Below are 20,625 nucleotides of genomic sequence, written 5' to 3' on the forward strand. Positions count from 1 at the left end.
ACTTGCCTCATTTGCATATGATTGGGCATCAAAGGATGCCAACCTAAAACTGAAACTTTACACGTGCCGAAAGAGTTGAGAAGTTAATCTAATTTGAATAAAGTTAATTTTATATTACATTATATTAGGAATGAGAACGCGGATAAATATCGTTTAGCGATGTCTATCAATAATGGGATTCATACAGTGGGAAACTCCTAATATGTTGGTCGATGGAGCAGCATATTTCTGGAGATTTTACAGTCAAGTGTTTTCCTCGTACATCACACGATAATATTCCTTGGGCAATCAAAGATGCTAAGCGAAAGAGGGCTTTATTGTTGATGGCATACAACAAAGAAAATGCTTGTGAACAAACTTTAATACGCTCATTAAATTTTATCACATAATAATCAAAAATGTTGGCTCTTTTTTGAGACTCCTCGCTGTTGGATTGTTGTGTGCACTGGATCCTTCCGGATAATCTGTCCCATGAGGAAAGCATCTTGCTCATCTTTTGGATGTCAGTTGTAAACAGATTTTATAAGTGACTTTCTATCATCTAATGAAAACTTATTAGTGCACTTAAGTTTACATGAACAAGAAACATCGGAAACATTTTCCCCTGGTACAGAAGAATGTGCTGGTACTGACGTATCCTTTGCCGTTAAGTTGCTTCGTCTTCTGCACAACCTGTTTGTAAAGATGATGATTACGAACACCTCTTTTTTCATTGTGGGAAACCACAAACTTCAGACACTTCATCGAAATCTCCCGATGACATTGTTGTAGTAAATTAGTTAATAATAAATAATCAATTAATCATACTTTGATGGAAGTAACGATATAGACTTAGACACACTGAAAAAACACGTTTTTTAAACCAACAACAAACGATTATATAATAAACATTTAAAATAGTTTTCTCAATTGGTTAATTTCGAGTAACTACTCATGCTGCAACCTAGCGGACCAATTGATCATAAGTTCTAAGAAGGAAATAAATCCGGGATTTGTTTCCTTCTTAAACCTGACGTGAAATTCAATGCTCTATAACTATCTCTAGGGAATGTTTTTTATTTATTTCTTACCACCCACATGTAGATTGAAGCTGGAAAATATTCTAGATTCGAAAAAAAAAAAATTGACATTTTTGGTCTTTATTTCCTTTTTAAACCTGCCGATTCAATTATAAATTGGGTAGAACAAGTATAATTGCTATTTATTGTAATATTCATTGCAGAGCTCATAAAAGCATTAAAATAAACTTTATGATGTATTAACTTTTTTTTTACCTATTAGCAGTTGTCTAAAATTTACTCTTTCCGTACTTCAGTGAGTATACCTTTTAAAAAGTTTAATCACTATCACAAAAGTATTTGGAATGTGAGCATAATTGGAGGGACTTTACTGTACTTGACAAATTTCTATTACTAATTAGATACACATGATACATGATGTAATTCATAAAAAAAAACACTTCCACTAAGTGGAAAGTTTTTTCATATTTCGATTTAATCTCATGTTATAAGCTTACCTTTTTTAAAGAATTTATTATGAAGTAATTTTTATTTTGTGCAAAAAAAGTTTAAAATTAGGAGTTGTGGTGTTTTTGTATGATTTTTTAGTTTTCATGTTGCACCTCATCATCATCATAACCCCCCCCCCCTGCATTTGTTAAAAATGAAAAGCATGAATTTTTAGGATTATTACAGCTAGCTATATATTATTACATTTGGAAAAATCTCTATGAGTGTAAAATTGTGTAAAGAAACCAATTTTTAAAAAAGCTAAGTTACTACATATTAAACAAAAATGAAATCTTAATCAATCAACAATTATGATTTAAAATGAAGTTCAATTCTAAAAAAAAAATTTACCAAAGTATAGTATTTTGCTGAGTATTACAAAATGCCTGCTTCTTCCTTAGCAGACATAGGTTTCTGGTAAAGTGAAGACTGTTACTTTCGCTGTTACCTCACTGAAATGTTATTGAAAAAACAAAATTCTTTTCTCCTTTTCATCTCATATCATTCATGAGTAAAAATTTCACCAGAAGAAAGTTGTCTGACTTTTTTTTTCTTTTTTTACTTACATGGAGATTAGTAAGTGAAACATTTTCAAATGTACTACTAGATTTATCATTTTAAAGATCTACACAGTGATTTGTTTTCTACTAGTTTTAATGTTTTGCTAGTTTTTCAGAAACAAAAAGAAAATCTGACGAAACCAATGCTTCAAAACTGCTCCCACATGTTTATTTTAGCAAGCAATACATATTTATTTAAAAAAATTAAAATTCAACTTGAAATAACAGATAAATTCTGCAAAAGTTTAAATTTTACTTACATTTTTTGTAAAAAATAATTTAGTATATTTTTTAAATATTGCTCTCTTTTTATTTTCTTAAATTTTATTATAAATTTCTGACGTATGCAACTTGAAATGAATAATTGCCTACAGAGTATAAAGAGGTACACCCATAATTAGATTCATGATATTATCGTAAAAGCAAAAGATGCTACTTATAAAGAAAATTATTAGTATCCGTAGGGTGACCTACAGACTATGATACTTGAAAAAAAATGATGCAAATCTACATACCATCAGGGCCGGATTTGGAAGTGTGGAGGACCTGGGGCAACAAAGGAGTGTAGGCCCCTAATCAGGGTTTGAAAAGATCATCATATTTTTGAAAATATTCGATAATTTGATATATATCCGAATATTTTGATGTATATATATGTATGTATCCAATATTTTCGACCCGTGAAAGTTAGGATATTTTGTAAAATTTTATTGCGGGGGCCGATTTGTTGTGGAGGACACGGGGCAGTTGTCCCGCCTGCCGTCCCCTAAATCTGGCCCTGCATACCATGTTCTTGGATTTAAAAAATGCAGCAATGCTTTTCCTTTGTCATGAAGTTTTAAGGAACTACAAGTAATTTTTAAGTGAAATAACACTTTGAGGGTTTTTTTCATCAAGGGGATTCATAAATTAGAGCAGTACTTCATCTTCAAGGGTTTTTAAAATTAGAGCTGTAAGTGTACTAGAGTTTGCTTTAATACTTTAATTTGAATAATACCTATCTAGATAAATAGGGTTGTATGCTTAAAATTGCTCTGCACCAGGCTGAAAAAAATCGCACAATGCCAATGTGCAATGTGATTCCATTACAGGATTTGAAAAATAGCTGGAGATAGCTATCAGTCTTAAGATAAAATAAGAAACATAAAAAATATTTAAAAAATGGTGATTGGTTCAATATGTCTCTTATGTCCAACAAATCCAACTTCCCCCACTGAGAGAAGTAATTTACTTTGCAAAGAAATATTTTCCCAGCTTTGCAATATTATTGTGTTATCCATCTCTTATTGGTGCAAATTATTATCATTAGTAAAAGTAATTATTCTGCTAATTTTAAAACAATTCCTTTAACAGAATAAAAGAAAAAGTAGATTTTATCAAAGTAGCTTTGTTAAATCATTATTTTATTAAATGAGAGAAAACTTTTTTTTAAAATTTTAAGTAACTTTTTGTTATTAAAACCAAGTAATTCTTAACAAAAAGTAATGCTTGTTACCAACTGATTTGATCAAGAATAAAGTTTTGACGAGTAAAAGTCTGTCTTGTAATTTTTAATAAATATTTCTGTTTAGAAAATGCAGTTAAATAATGCAAGGATTCATTATTTTTGGCATTAAGTTTGAAGCGGCTCTTCTTTCTTTTGATAAAAATGTTTCTTTCTGTGCTTTGAAATTACTTTGATGTATTATTTTTATTTTAGTGTATATTCATTTGAGCATTTATTTAAATATTTCTTTTTTTATATTGTAGGGTTATTTAGGCTTGTCAGGATTTCTTGGTGAAAAAGGATTTAGAGGGGATCCTGGATATCCTGTAAGTAAATCTTTACACTGTAATAAAAATGATTTTACCCGACAAATTTCATAGAAACCCCTCTTGCAGATAAATTTTTAAGATTTCTGTTCATTACCAACTACAGGTGTCATCATATGTGCCCCTCTTCATTTTAGATTAATCCTTTTACAATGTTTCAGGGCCCTAAAGGCACCCCCGGTGATAAAGGACTTAAGGGGCGAGAAGGTGATGGTGTAGAAGGACTACAAGGACAAAAGGTAATCAACATCCCAAATGCATAATTGTTCATTCAGTTTGTGAATTATGTTCAGTTTTTGTAGTCTTTAAGCCCTTTTATTATAGCATATTATTTAATTTTTTATTGTTAAATTGGAATTGAAAATTTTAATTGTGCCAGCATCAAACATGTGCGTTGCTGAAAATTGCATGCCTTGTTCCAGATGTCAATCCTTTTGCATCATATAAATGTTTCAGTTAGTTTGAAAACTAACAAACCTTCTGTTAAGTTGGCTTAATTTTTCTCCTTTATTTTAAGCTGCACTGTCTAGCTTTGCACAGTCTACCTCCAAAATAATAGTTACGTCAAGTGACGCATGTTCAACCATCAGGCTTAAATAAAAGAAAAAAATAAAATTAAAACTTCCAGTCAAAATAACGACGACACCCTTAAAAATCCCCATTAAAACTTCAACAATAGTCCATAAAACTGACCATTGAAATAAGAAAACTTTATAAACAAAGTTAACACTACCATAAAAATTCTGATTCCCAAATAAATGGGGATAGATATAGCTGAAAAGGTCATTAGAACAAAAGCAGGCTTCTTGCTGCTTTTGAAGAAGCCTGCAAAACAGTTGCAAGAGGATCTAGATCATATTACGGAGTGGGCTGATAAATGTGGTATGGCTGTTAATGTTGGGAAATGTCAAGTGCTACATTTAGGGCATGGAAATAAGTGTACAAGTTATTATTTGCAAGGTTCAGTCATTAGTCAGGCAGACAAAGTTACTGATCTGGGGGGTCTTAATAAGTCAGGATTTAAAGTTTAGCCAACAGTGCAGCATTGCTAGTAACAAGGCCAATAAGATGCTTGGGTTTATTAATAGATCTATTTCATACAAATCTAAAGAAGTTCTTCTGCCCTTATATAGAAGTTTGGTAAGACCTCAGTTGGAGTATGCTGGTCAGTTTTGGTCTCCTTATCTTAAGAAAGACATTAATGTATTGGAAAGGGTTCAAAGGCAAGCTACAAGGCTAATAAATGGACTTTCTCACTTAGACTATGATTCCAGGCTTAGAAGGCTAAAAATGTACAGTCTTGAGCAAAGAAAAGACCAAGGGGACATGATTCAGTTGTTTAAATTTATTAAAATGAAAGATGTTACGGGGCTGAAGTTTAGCACTGAAAACAGGACAAGGGGTCATTGTTTTAAGCTATTTAAATCTCAGGCTAACATGGATGTTAGGAAAAATTATTATTTTAGCAGGGTAGTGGAACCTTGGAACAGTTTACCGGAAGAGGTGGTAATGAGCAAAGGAGTAGATAGTTTTAAGAGGGCCATTGATCTTCACTGGGGATTGTAAATTGACTAGGACCAGTCTAGCTGGGCCCAGAGCCTGTTGCTGGTCATCACTTTTGTATTTGTATTTGATTTTAAGTGATTTATTTCAAGTCAAATAATAATAATAAAAAGAAGATTTGATATCTAGTGAAACTTGGCGTGTTTTCTCTTTTTATGTATTTAAGAAAGCGTAAAATATGTTTATGGTAACGCTCAAATAAGTTAAATTAAACTGCTTGTTTAAGGTTTTGGGATTTCGTGGCTTTTTCCTTTTTGTTTGTAAACCACTCTTATTGCTACTACTTAAAAGTTCTAGTGTTACATTGTTGCATTTTTACTCTAATTCTATGTAAAAAAAGGACAGGGGAAAACCCAGATTTTTTTTTTGAGGGGGGGGGGGGAATTTGTGTAGTAATCCTGTAAAATTGATAGAATACTACCGTAAAATGGTACAACTTTGTGCCAAGGGGGCAACAATGGACCACTGTTGCCATGGTGATGATTTTGCTCTCTTGTGGCCTCTTTTTTGAACTTACGAGCTCCAAAAAAATCACTAGGTAGTGTAATCATTTAGGTAGCTAAATAGACTTTATCAGAGATTGCTGTTGTTGTATACCCTAGATAACTTAGTCATTCTTAGTGCATGATTCGACTCACTCGTGAAAGAGCATAAAGTCTCCTTTGGGCAAACCACTTATACTTTTTTCCAAGATCTGGTAAGTTCAGAGTTGCTTTACTATTTTGTCGGTTATGAATTAAGCAACTTGTTGACTTAAAATGTTTCATAATTTCCACAAGCAGTCAACATTTATCAAAAATGGGAATGTTGGGGTACAACAATGGGCTACCTATTTTTCACGGTTTTTAGTGACTTGAAGCTTCATTTTATTCTCTGCACGGATGCTTTTGTCATATTTTATGTTATTTAATCCAAATAATGGCAAGAAAAAACAAAAGAAAGCTTAGGGGTCACCCTATCGTCTGTATTCTTGGGAGTTTTTGCTGAAGGTGCTGACTGAAATCAGACCAAATATAAACTGAGATAATTTTTAAAAATTATTTATTTTGATGAGATTTGGAATGTGAAATATGATTTCATATTTCAGTTTTTAAAATTTCTGTTGATCTTGTTAAAACTTGTCAGACCTACGTATTTTCTGAGACTTAAATATAGATACCTAGCCTTCAGTTAGTGAGATTTTTCTAGTTTTCAAATGTTTCTATGTCAAAACCTAGGCCGATAAAAAAGAACGTTACCTGCATTTACCATGTTGAACTTTATTAATCACTCGAGACGACAAATGATGATTAAACCTTAAAAAGTTGGGAAAAAAAAAGATAAATGATGGACTAAAGAAATTCTTTATACAGTTTCAAGCAGAGGGCAAAGGCTTGTAGCTTCAGACAACAATAGGCCAAAGCAAGTTTTGAATGTGTTTTCTAGGTTAAAATGAGGTGACCCCGTCCCCGTAGGAGTACAACTATGGGTCACGGGGAAAAAATTTCCCTTCCACTTCTTTCCACCTTAGATTTTTTTTAAACATATCATTTGAAAGGTGAAATGTTGAGCTACCATTGCTAAAGTACTACTCCTACTACTTCTTTAAATAAGTGCACTAATAGTGTCAGAAAATGTTTTGCATGATTTGATTTTGAACTAAACTTTTTTATTAATAGGAACTAGCGTTTCGCGTATTTCCCTCATAATATATAGTATTTAATTGCTGGCAATAAAAGGAATTTCAAAAAGTAACATTAAACCATTTAAGTACTGAAGTAGTAAATAGACCTGCAGCTTGTCTGTGTTTCTAACTTTTTATTCAAATTTGTTTACTATAAAGTTTTTCAAATGCTTCCTTAGTTAGTTTTGAGGAAAATTCTTCATTAATATGTGATCCATATCTCCAATATCAGAGATGATCTTAGAAATTAGTTTTACTTTTTTTTTGTTTGTATAAATGACTACTTTCTGAATGTAGCTGTATGAAGTTTTGTTTTGTCTAAAAATATTAAAACAGTAGATTATGTTTTGAGTTCTAAGAAGTTTTTCTTTTTAATCAGGGAGAACCAGGTGCACCAGGCTCGCCTGGCCCTCCAGGATCTTCATATGAACCCAGAGAAAATCCTGAAGAAGAGCTTAGGCCACTAGAAAAAGCAAAAGATGGAATTGATGGCGAACAAGTAAGATAAAATTACTTCTTTTTTTCATTTTAATTGCCTATTGTACTCCAGTTATTTATTTTGGTGTAACTTTTTAAAAGTTATGATCAAAGTTGTTTTCATTTTTCAAAATTTGAAAACGGTTGTTAATATTGTGGTTTCCTTCAGTCAAAAGTACTACTTTTAGTCATTGAAATGGATAGAATGAGCCAAAAAAAAAAAAAAAAAAATTACATGAACCCAGAAAATACTTTTATTTTTCCAATATTTTTTTAAATTAATTTTTTAAAATGTCCAATTTTTCAAACAAGGCGTGGTCTTTATGACGTCACAAATGATGCATTTTGGCGCAATTTCAACCACGGTTCCACGTTATGATAATCAATTGAATTGAATTGAATACGAGTCTTCCGACTTCCACAAATTATAGAGGACTGCGTTTATTTCACGCCTTGCCTCTGTTACTAATAGGTGATGTGTCTCTCCAAATGTTCCTTAGAAGTAGTCAGAACTAAGTCCAACCGCCAAGGGGTTAACTAAAACGAAGTGCATAAAATTCAGATACAAGCAAAGATAGACAAGAAGAAAACCAAAAGAGAGAGAAAAACTAGAAACCACATGCATGACAAAAAGCAAAGTAAAGTCGAAGAGATAGCAGCACAACCAACAGACACAAAGGGAAAAAAGAAAGAAAGCATGCAACAACAAAGAGCAGTCAAAGGAAGAAAGAGCTTAAAGTCTGAGCGACTCCAGGGGAGAAGATCGTATCATGAGCCAAAAAATTGCCGTTATAACTGATATTGTTCTTGAAAATATAGTCCAATAACTTTTCTCTATGGTTATTTGTATTACTGCAAAAGTGCAGGATATGATCCACAGTTTCCATCACTCCACATTTATCGCAATTTGGGGAATTAGAGGATTTAAGTTTGAAAAGCTTGTTTTTAGTGATAATACTATCACAAATTAATCTATTTAGGAAGATTTCCATCTTTCTATTTTTAACTGTATTGTTTGCTTTAACGGAAGGAATTTTTCTATTTTTAAACTTTTCAAAGTATTTAGATTTCTTCCATTTTTCCTGATGTTCTTCATTTTGCCTACTTGTTAAAAATCTACATGTATCTTTCCATGTTGTGATGTTTAAGCTTGGGGTGAATGAATTGTTTGTTGCCTCTTTTGCAAGAGTATCTGCTTCTTCATTTAAATCAATGTCTGAGTGGCTAGGGGTCCATACTAAAGTAATATCATTTTTATTGGTTAATTTCTCTAGATAAGTTCTTGTAATTCTAACAAGGGGGTCCTGATTCTTTTTTTCATTTCTAATAGCATTTATCACACTAAGGCTGTCTGTAAGAATAATAGTCGGAGACTCAGCATTAATTAAGTATTTGGTGGCATAGTAAATGGCAGCAAGCTCAGCTGTAAAAATAGAACAAAAGCTAGGAATTTGAATTTTCCTCTTAACATCTTTATTTTGATTCACGATCCCAAAACCGACATAATTCCGGTTTTTGGAACCATCTGTAGCCCAGACTTCTTTTCCTTTATTTTCATTTAAAAATTCTAGAAAGTCCTGTTTTATTTCTTCTTTAACTTGTGTTCGTTGAAATCTTCTTTCATCCGTGATTATTTTAAGTTTTTTGTTGTACCATGGTGGGTTGTTTTCCAATTTTTTTATCTTTCCAGTGGTTGGTGTTATATAAGAACATAAAGCTTTTATAGAAGTTTATAACATCTTCTTCCACCTCTGTTGAACTTGTTTGATTGTGTGTTTCAGTGTTGATTTGTTTATTTTCCTTATACATTATTTTCATCTTCCACTTTATGATTTTCCATTTCAACCTATTCTCGTACATATCAATATTAGTGAAATGTCTAATAACATCATTTGGTGCGAAGTTGTTAAGTTTTAGTGCATTCCTGATAACTTTATTTTGTGATAGTATCTAGTTTATTTCTGTTATATTTAGTGTCCTTAATTCTACAAATGTTTCCATAATCAATTTGCGGTAGTACTACTTGTTTGATAATTTAAGAAGGTTATCATTATTGAAGCCTGTTCTGCTTCCCAAATACTTAATGACATTACTGCTTTTATTGATTTTCCTTTCAACTTCATTAGTATGTTTTCTCCATGATAGGTTGTGATCAATATGGACTCCCAGTAATTTATGTTGAACTTTCCAAGGAATGGTTTTTCCATTTATCTTTATGATATCTGTATATTTATTTCTCGTGGCTGTCATGTCTTGGATGCTGCTCTTTTCCGCTGAGAATGATAACTTGTTGATTTCTGACCATTTCTCAATATCAGTTATAAAATTTTTGAGGGCCGTTGCTGCAGTGTCTTTGTCTTTGTTAAAGATTATACAGGAGATATCATCCGCATATATATATACTTTGCAGGTGTCGTTACAACAGTAAAAATCCGTCATAAAACAATTGAACAAAAAAGGCGATAAAATAGACCCCTGTGGTAGTCCAAAATCGACATTTCTTTCTGCTGATATCTTACTTCTCCATTTAACTATCAGTTTCCTATTCTTCAGCCACTCTTTAATCCAGTTTATAAGGTCCTGTTCTATTTTCAATGACCTAAGTTTTTCTACTAGGATTTCATTGTTTATGTTATCGTATGCTCCTTTTATATCCATAGAGACAAGAAAAACTGTGTTCTTTTCTTTTCTTAAAAACTTTATAGAATTAATTATTTGACCTACACAATCTTCAGCACTTTTCCCTTTCCTGAATCCGTGCATGTAATTAGGGAATATTTTATTTTCTTCTTCCCACCATGTTAGCCTTTTCAAAATGAGTTTTTCCATCAATTTGCAAAAACATTGGGTTAAGGCAATAGGTCGGTAACTATCTATATCATGTGGGTTTCTCCCAGGTTTGCATATAGGTATTATCATTGATGTTTTCCAATTATCTGGAATTTTTCCTTCTTTAAGACTATAATTGAAAATATTTAGACATATCTTAATTGCTTTTTCTGGTAAATTTCTAATAATTTTATTCGAAATTTTATCTGATCCAGCTGTTGTGTTTTTAAGTTCCTTTATCTCTTTTTGCAATTCTTCTATTGTAAAAATGTGGGTATTGCCTTTGATTTTCCTTTTTATTGCATAATTTTTTCCAATTGTGTCTATTTTCTTTTCAAAATGTTTAGCAAAAAGCTCCACTTGTTTGTCTTCTTCAAAATATTCAATATTGTCCTTTATTAAAACAAGGTTATTGGTTGGTGTTCTATTCATAATGTTTTTGAGCTTGTTAACAGACTTATAGATATCTTTAGGTTGTTTTATTTTGTAGTTTATGTGTTCCCAGTACTTTCTTTTGGCTTCAATTATACATTTTCTGAAGATCGCTAATTTTTTTTTATATTCAATCCAATCAGCAACATGTTGTGATCTATAGGCTTTGTTTTTTGCTTGATTCTTCTGTTTTTTCCTTTTTGCACACTCCCTGTTCCACCAATTATCATTTGAGTTATTATTGTTATATTTAATCACTTTAGTAACATTTTCAACATTCGAATCAATAAGGTGAGTGAATTGAATATAATTGTTACAGTTAAACCCATTAAAATCAATATTATTCATAATTTTACTCATATTCTCTTTAAAATTGTTCCAATTAACGTATCTTTTGATTTTGGTGCTATTTTTCTTTTCTGTATTTCTAACTATGATAGGATAATGATCACTTTCCCCGTGTTCATCGATTCTAAACCAAAATAACTCTCTGACCAGTTCTGCACTTACTATGGTTAAATCAAGAATTCCATCGTCTTTTTTTTTGTTTATACGTGTGGGAATGTTTTTATTAATTATACAAATGTTGTTATCCTGAATCCACTCATAGAATTTAGTAGAGCTGGGAAAAGATTTCCTGTCACCCGTTATAGTATTTCTTGCGTTGAAGTCCCCTGTGAAAATCTGATTCCTTCCCTTTTGTATTATTTTTAAAATATTTAAATCAGCATCTGTGAAGGTTCCTGGCGGCCTGTAACAATTGATGATTTGGTAGTATTTTTTGTTATATAAAATTTTTATGCTATTAATTTCAAAATTAGAATTTAAAATGTTAATCTTTACTTCGCAGGCTGAGAAATTGTTTCTAACATATATACAAAGTCCTCCCCCTTTACTGAGGGAAGAAACGTTCTTTTGAAAAACAATAATACCCATTGATTACAGGGATGTCACAATTATTGCTCCAAGTCTCTTGGAGGCAAATAATAGTGGGAGATAACCAAGAAATGAGGTTTTTTCAGATAAATAAAATTTTTTGCCAAACTGCGGCAGTTCCATGATAACAAAAAACAAGCCAGGAAAACGACCAAAAAAAAAAAGGACACAACCCCTTAATCAGGATTGTGGACCACACCCTCAGCATCCATAGGATCACCATCCAAAGGGAAAACCCTCCATATTCTCAGAGTCCGATAGACTAGATCCCGCGGTTTGGAAGAATTTTATCACAACTTCTACTTCCCATAATATCTCTGTACTGCATTATCATAGCAATTTCAGAAGTATTCAACTTTTCATTCTCTAATGTGATATTACATTTTGAGCTATATTTAACAATTTGTAGTTCCTCTTTAATATTTTTTATTTCAAGTTTTAGATACACGATTTCTTTTTCTCTATCCTTCAGCTCTTTTTTCAAATTGTTAATTATTGCATCTTTATTTTCCTCCTCCTTTTTACCTTCTTTAACCATGTCTGCATACGTTGTGTTTTTTCCTCGTTCATTCCCTTTATTTTCTGAAAATCTTATTAACACAGGGCAATTCTTATTTTCTGCATTGTGGTTGCCTTGGCATCGAAAGCAAGTAGTTAAATTGCCGCAGTTTTCCGTGTTCTAATCCACAGTCCGCACACCTTACCGTTCCTTTACAATATTTGGCAGGATGCCCTATTTTTTTACGATTTTTACAAATAAGGGGCTTTTCTATGAATTTACTGATTTTATAATTGACCCAACCTATTTTAATTTCAGCTCTGTTTGTGATGCCCAGCTCTTTTTACTAGGACCACAGGTATAGGCGTTTCAGCCCCTTTTTTTTTGAACCGGATGACTTGAGTGACTCTCATACCTCTTTCAGAAAGTTCTTTAGCAATGAAACCCACTGAAAGGTCTACATCTATGTTTCTAATCACATATTTCGTACTTATTGCATCCTCTATTAACCTTGTACCGACTTCTATACCTAAGAATAAATTTGTTTCACTAACCTTCTTAATGGTATCAGTACTGCTTGTTGTAACAATAATGTTTCCATTTCTGGTGAAATAAACGTCATCTTCTTTTTTAACTATTTTGCCAATTTCATTATGGAAGTTCATTCCCTTGCTCTTCGGTAATTCTTTATTTATTCCAAAAATGACAATTTTACTTTTAGTTGCTCCATTTCCCAGCGCTGCTTGAATTTTATCCGTTCGAGACAAACTTGCCTCGTAAACATATTCGTTTCTTTTTGTGACTTTATCTTTCACACTTTCCTCCATGACCCTATCTGGGCCATTTTTTCGTTTATTAGCCATACTTACTCCTCCCCAGAAGGAAACCAAAAACAGGTGCTATGCATTGCACGCACAGCAGCAAAAAATCAAAAATAAAAGCAGGAACAAGCAGAAATACGAACAAACTATCGAAATCCCCAAAAAATGAAGAACTCTACCACCACGCAACACTTCCACGACCCGATTTTCTTGTCATAATCTACGAATCACATGTAAATAATCCTTAGAATTTTTACCATTTTCTTCTTCCTTCTTGTATTGTCCAAAAATGTTTGAATAAATGTGTCACTTTTGTGTAACTTCGTTTTCTTCATGAACATAACACGCTGTGGAAAATCTCGGTAAGTTTGCCTGAAGAGGGCGCTGGAGTAAGTTTATTGTCATTCGAACAGTTGGCCTCGAACGAGGAAGATCGAAATAAGATTTGTGCATCTCTACACTCAAATGATATTTTATGTTGTGTAATGTTTGTGTCCGTGAATAAAATTCTAATTGTGCTGTTATCGACTATCGAACATTATCCACTGAACCACAATTGCACTATCGAACCTGTCGGACATTTCCATATGGTGCAAATCGGCCTGAAACTTTTAGAAGATAAATGAAGTAAGAAGATTTTGATTTCGAATACATTTTGATTCACCAATATTTGGCACCCTGCCGCTTGAATAACAGTTTGAAATGTTTGAAATAATAGCATTTTAGAAGAAAAATGAATGATATTTGTTGCACTTTATTTGAAAATATACTTGATAATTAATTGAATTTTGAATCACAACAATGGCTGAAGGAATAGCTACACTAAAGGCTAAAAGGGGTGTTTTGAGGGCATCGGTCACGAAGTGTATAAATAAATTAGAAACAGAACTTCGTGAAACGGCAGCCAATGAGAATGAAATTGAAGAGTTACTCGAACAATTAGATGATAAATGGAAATCGTTGAAAGTGGTAGATGATAAACTGGAAAGTTTTTTTAGTAGTGAGGATTTCGTAAAGGAATTTCCGTCTATTGAAGAATATCGTGAAAAGGTTGTCATGTGGAAATTTAGGGGAAATAAGTTTTTGCGTATGCTAGACAGTAGCGCTAATAAAGTGTCAAAAACAGAAGTAGCACCCGTACATAACGAAGAATTAGGAACGGATTTTCGCTACCGTGGAACTGTTAAGCTACCAAAAATAACAATTCCAAAATTTTATGGTGACGTAAGTCAATGGCTAACGTTTTGGAATTCTTTCGAAACAGCAATTCACGCTAATGAACATTTGGACGAAATCGACAAATTTAATTACTTAAAAGCTCATCTTGGGGGAACAGCGTTAGGAACTATAGAAGGATTCTCTATTTCGGCAGAAAATTACGGCAAAGCCGTAAAATTATTGAGTGATCGTTTCGCGCGAAAAGACATTTTGATAAATGCGCATATGAATAACCTAATGAATCTACCGTCTTTAAAACGCAGTGATGATACTAAAGCTTTTCGGAAGTTGTATGATAATTTTCAAACACAAATAAGAAGTTTAGAATCGCTGGGGATTTGTTCTGAGAATTATAGTGCCATGATGTGCCCAATGCTCTTGAAATTATTTCCACATGACCTAGTTTTTGATTTCAAGAAAAAATTCACGAGTTGCGATTATAATATCAAAGATTTAACTGAATTTTTGGGCTGCGCAACTATGTGCATTAGAATGTGCAAATGCAAGCATAAATCATCCCGAGGTCGAATCTTTCACATCTGGTAGGAATAACACAGAAGAAAATAGCAACAAATTTAAAAAAGAAAGAAACGAAAATAAATTTCGGCAAAATTATTCAAACGCATATCGAAAAGATCCGAGAAAAAATAAAGGAAAAATCTTTTCAACCGCTGAATTTATGACTGCCGCGTCTGACGAAAATGAAATGATCTGTTTGTTTTGTCAAGGTCAGCATAAGCCAGCGGATTGTTCTCTTAGTGTGGATAGACGCCGCGAAATATTGAAGAGTCAAGGTCGATGTTACATTTGTTTACAACGTTCTCATATTATGCAGATGTGCAAAAATAAAAATGATCAGTGTTCGATTTGCGAAGGGAAACGACATAACATTGCGTTGTGCTATAAAAAAGAAAAACAGAAATTGGAAAGTGAATCTGTGGTTTCGGCCGTTTTTAAAACTAAAGCGAAAATAAATAATCATCGCGTTCTACTTCAAACTTGCACTGCAGTTGCTCAGGGTAAACAAACTGAGCAGACCTGACGTCTTTTCCTGGATGGAGGATCTCAACGAACATTTTTGACCCAAAACCCTTAGTAGAAAACTGAAATTGCCTACAGTTCGGAAAGAGAAACTTTCACTTAGTACTTTTGGCTTTAAAGAAACACAACCCAAAACTTTTAACGTTGTTAACATAAAATTAAAAAATAGAGATGATCCAAATTTAAATATTGAAATCGAAGCAATTGAAATCGATAAAATTTCTGCAACACATTTGTCAACACCTGATAAAAATATCATCAGTAAATATAAACACTTGAAAAATTACAGCTCGCGGACTCCTATGAATTTGATTCGAAGGAAATAGAGATTTTAATTGACGCGGATTATTATTACGATGTAGTTACCGGTCGAATTCAACGTCTCGATAAAAGGCTCGTTGCTGTAGAAACAATTTTTGGATGGAGCTTGCAGGGACAAACTGATTCGTCAAATAATGATCTTTTGACAATGAATGTTCTTGTCGATGAAGATACTTTTAGTGATCAAATTGCGCAGTTTTGGCAGTTAGAAAGTTTAGGGATTGAATCAGAAACTATTGTAGATAGCACCAAATCTGATATTATGGAATCTTTTAATTCCACTATCAAGTATGAAAATAACCGTTATACAGTCAAATTACCATGGAAACAAGGGATGAAGCAAAATTTAGATGATAATAAAGAAGTTGCTAAAAGACGATTTTTACATTTGAAAAATAAATTGCTGAGGAATAAGTCCTTACATCATGATTATGAATTAATATTGAATAATTATTTGGCTGAAAATATTATCGAATTTGTAGATGAGCAGGATATTACAACTGATAATCCAATATTTTATTTACCACATAGATGTGTTGTGCGAGAAGATAAAACAACCAGTAGATTAAGAATAGTTTTCGACGCATCGTCCGCATGCCCCAGGAGAGATTTTCTCTTAACGATTGCTTAGAGTCCGGACCAAATTTGAATCCGGATATTTTCGAACTTTTGGTTCGCTTCCGGAATTTCCCCATTGGATTTATCAGTGATATAAAACAAGCATTTTTGCAAATTCAAATTTGTAAGGAAGACAGAGATGTTAGTCGGTTCTTTTGGTTTGACGACGAAAATATTTTGATGACTCTGAAATTTACAAGAGTTCTTTTCGGTTTAAATTCGAGTCCGTTCCTTTTGGCCGGAACGATTAAATATCACATTTCTGAATACGAGCAGACACACCCTAAAGCTTACAAATTATTGAATGAATGCCTATATGTAGATGATCTCATAGGAGGTCACGAAGACGTTGAAGGAGCGCTTCAAGTCAGTATGGAATGCAGGGATATTTTCTTAGAAGCTGGAATGGATCTCCGAAAGTTTCAAACGAGCTCCAAGGAGCTTAGAGATCTTTGGAGGGAATCGGGACTGTCCGTGGAAGAATCAAGTGACATTGTTTTAGAAAATGATTCCTTGAAGGTGCTAGGAATATCTTGGAACACGGACACCGACAACTTTTATTTTGATTCCAAACATCTGGAAACTTTTTTGGAGAAACAAACAAATACCAAGCGTTTTTTGCTTCAGGTAGCCAGTCGCATTTTCGATCCCTTAGGTTTTCTCGCCCCCTTTACAATAATCATTAAATGTCTCATACAGGAATTGTGGAATTCCGGTTTGGATTGGGATGATCAGATATCTGGAGACTTAAACGCGAGATGGATTAAATGGTGCAACGATGTAAAAGATATTCCGAAAATCAAAATACCAAGGTATTATTTTTTGAAAGGTCCAAAAAGAGTTATTGAAACTATTGAATTGCACTCATTTTCAGACGCAAGTTTGCGAGCCTATGCCACGGTCGTCTATTTACGAATTGTATACAATGATGGATCCGTTCATACGAACCTAGTGACAGCTAAAAGTCGTGTTTCCCCGCTCAAAACACTCTCATTGCCAAGATTGGAGCTACTGGGTGCTCTGTTAGCCTCTAGGTTGAGTAGTCGAGTGTCTTCAAGTCTGAAGATTCCCTTAGAGAAGCATTGGTGGACTGATTCTACCATTGCTTACTTTTGGATAAGAAAGTCACCTAGGGACTTTAAACCTTTTGTGAAAAACAGAGTTGAGGAGATACAGAAACTCACAGAACCTTCACGCTGGACACATTGCCCTGGTAAAGAAAATCCAGCAGACATGCCCAGCAGAGGCTCAGTTTCTCAGTTTTCTCAGTTGAATCACAGTGATTTCTGGTGGCACGGCCCCAAGTGGTTGCAAGAGCCAAAACAATGTTGGCCCAAATCTGAAGAACTGAACGTTGAAGATGAAAAATTGGAATATCGCTCGCGACACAATTACACGCAGCAGTTTGAAGTCATAGCCCAAACAGAGGAGCTTTTAGATCTCTCTAAACATAGCAAGCTTACCAAATCCCTAAGGATTACTGCCTGGATCAAACGGTTTGTTTGGAACACGAGAAACTCGCCAAAGAAAAGTGGACCACTAACTGGAGTAGAATTGGCCGAGGCAGAAAATTTTTGGATAAAGAGCACTCAAGGTTATGCATATCGTTCTGAAATTAAATCTCTTAGCAAGAATGCGTTGATTCATAAAGAATCAAAAATAGCTAGCTTTGTTCACTTCCTAGATGAAATAGGGATCCTGAGAATCAAAGGAAGATTAGATCATTCAAAATTCACCTTTGATGAGAAGCATCCTATATTGTTGCCACGCAGTTCCAAATTCACCGAATTGATTGTCCGAAGAGAACACGAAAGGGTTCTGCATTGTGGAGTAGATATCACTTTGATCAACATCAGGAAGAGGTTTTGGATTCCGAAGGGGCGCCAGCTCTTAAAAGGAATAATTGGAAAATGTCTTATTTGCAGCAGATATTCAGCTAAAGCAGCAAATCAAATCACGGCTCCGTTGCCAAAGGACAGAGTTGTTGAATCTCCGCCCTTTTCAGTATGTGGAATCGACTTCGCCGGACCCATATATGTGAAGGAGGGTTCTGATACTGTAAAATCTTACATAACTTTGTTCACGTGTGCAGTCACGAGAGCTGTACATTTGGAACTGGTGTCGAACCAATCAACTGAATCCTTCATTTTGGCTTTTAGAAGATTTTTGGCGCGGCGCGAAAGTTGTAACATAGTATACTCTGACAACGCGAAAACGTTCAAGTCAACAGATAAGGAATTTCAATGTTTTCAGAAATTTCTGCGAGATAAAACTTTTCACAATTTCGTAGCTTCCAAAGGAATCACTTGGAAATATATAGTGGAGAGAGCGGCATGGTGGGGAGGGTTTTATGAACGGCTTATCAAGACAGTTAAGGACTCCCTCCGGAAAACGTTGGGCAAGGCCCTTCTGAAATTTGAAGAATTGCTGACTCTTCTTGCAGAAATCGAGCTTGTGATGAACTCTCGACCCTTGACATACACCTATAACGACTTTGAAGAACCTCAGCCTCTCACTCCATCGCATTTTCTACATTTTGAAAAGGAAGCTAATACATATCCGATACATTTCTTGGATCTTGTCACTAAATCGTCTTCTAGTACAAATTTAAAGAAGCGTAAATTATACCAAGCGAAATTGCTAAGAAACCTGTGGACAAGATGGAAATCACAATACCTGATGAACTTAAGAACTGCTCACAATTTTAAGAACTCTCGCACAGGTACAGGACTGAAAGTAGGTGATGTGGTATTGTTAGAAGGAACCACAAAGAACAAACTTTTATGGACACTAGGTACCGTAAAGGAACTGTTTGAAGGTCGTGACGGACATGTTCGTGCATGTACTGTAAAAACTGAAAGTGGACTATTTCGCAGACCAATAGACTTAGTTTATCCTCTCGAAGCTGTAAATGAGCCTCATAATTGACTTTAACATTTAAAAATAATCATTTTATTTTACTTTAATATGTATTAATATTTCATTTAAGATATTGTTGTATTTTGTATTCCTGCAGCTAGTGAACTTCATGAAGTTCAGGTGGGGAGGATGTGGAAAATCTCGGTAAGTTTGCCTGAAGAGGGCGCTGGAGTAAGTTTTATTGTCATTCGAACAGTTGGCCTCGAACGAGGAAGATCGAAATAAGATTTGTGCATCTCTACACTCAAATGATATTTTATGTTGTGTAATGTTTGTGTCCGTGAATAAAATTCTAATTGTGCTGTTATCGACTATCGAACATTATCCACTGAACCACAATTGCACTATCGAACCTGTCGGACATTTCCATACACGCCAACCTGCCGTAAGTGCGTAAATTAACTAGCAAAATTGCTCAATTTCAAAGACCTGTGTCTTTTTTACAAACCAAATACACAAAATAATATATATAAAATGTATAGTACTTGAATGGAATATTCAATTGGCCAAGAAATTTCATTTTTAATTCCATCCCCTTTTGGTTTACAGGGATCTAAAAATGTCATTTTTCTCAATTTTCTGATCTTTGAGGGGCTGTAATTTGTAAAGGGTAAACAAACACAAAATTACAGCTATATTTTCTCATTAGTGTGACTCCAGTGATTAGTTTTTGCCATATTTCATTTTGCGTTTCCGTCCCCTAAGCGAGTTATAATCCTTTGAAATGAGCAAAAATTTGACATTTGACCTTGAACCTGTTGCCATTATTTTAATTATTAAGTTACACCCATGTAACTCATCATGTGAGACTATCATCTTATGCACTTTAACATCAAAGCGTAAAATTAACTGCCATAAATGTAATTCAAATAGATTTTGGCCAAAATGCAAAGCTCTAAAAGTCCCATTTTTGACTGCGAAAATCACTTTTGATGACCCCTAAAAAATCAAGGGTAAAGGTTAGAGAAAAAATAAAAGTGGTTTTAAACATCATTCATATGCATCTTTTTGGGATATGAGTTTCAAAAAAATTAAAAATGGTCGAGCGAACTCATCCGTTGAATCTATATGGAATGACCCGATACTGTCATTACTAGATGGTATGATGAATCGGTATGATGAATCGTATTTTCATGCGCTTTTGTGCACTACGTTTTTATTTTTTCCATTCCTTGCTCACTCACTTTCCTCTTGTAAAAGCTAATTTCGTGTGATTTTAATTCCTTTTTGCCTGTTAAAAATTTGTTTCAACCATCAATTGCAGTAATACTTTGATTTTTTTTAAATACTTTTTTCTTAACTATACTTAACTTTGACAAAATCCTTTTCTTGTTAGCATAACGAATAGTAATATGTTGTCACTAGTATTGGTTTGTTGTCCTGTCTCGCTATGTGGTTTTATACTTGA

The 20,625-nt window shown here is 33.7% G+C and overlaps 1 protein-coding gene across 1 annotated transcript; it reads left to right on the top strand.

Annotated features, from left to right (window-relative positions):
- The first annotated feature begins 16,670 nt into the window (after positions 1–16,670).
- Positions 16,671–19,442, top strand: LOC129233642 (uncharacterized). The gene is made up of 2 exons (XM_054867616.1): positions 16,671–18,345; positions 19,288–19,442. Exons 1-2 carry the CDS (start codon positions 16,671–16,673, stop codon positions 19,440–19,442), a joined length of 1,830 nt encoding a protein of 609 aa, XP_054723591.1.
- The last annotated feature ends 1,183 nt before the right edge of the window (positions 19,443–20,625 follow it).

Source organism: Uloborus diversus, unplaced genomic scaffold (assembly GCF_026930045.1).
Source record: "Uloborus diversus isolate 005 unplaced genomic scaffold, Udiv.v.3.1 scaffold_575, whole genome shotgun sequence".
Taxonomy (NCBI): domain Eukaryota; kingdom Metazoa; phylum Arthropoda; class Arachnida; order Araneae; family Uloboridae; genus Uloborus; species Uloborus diversus.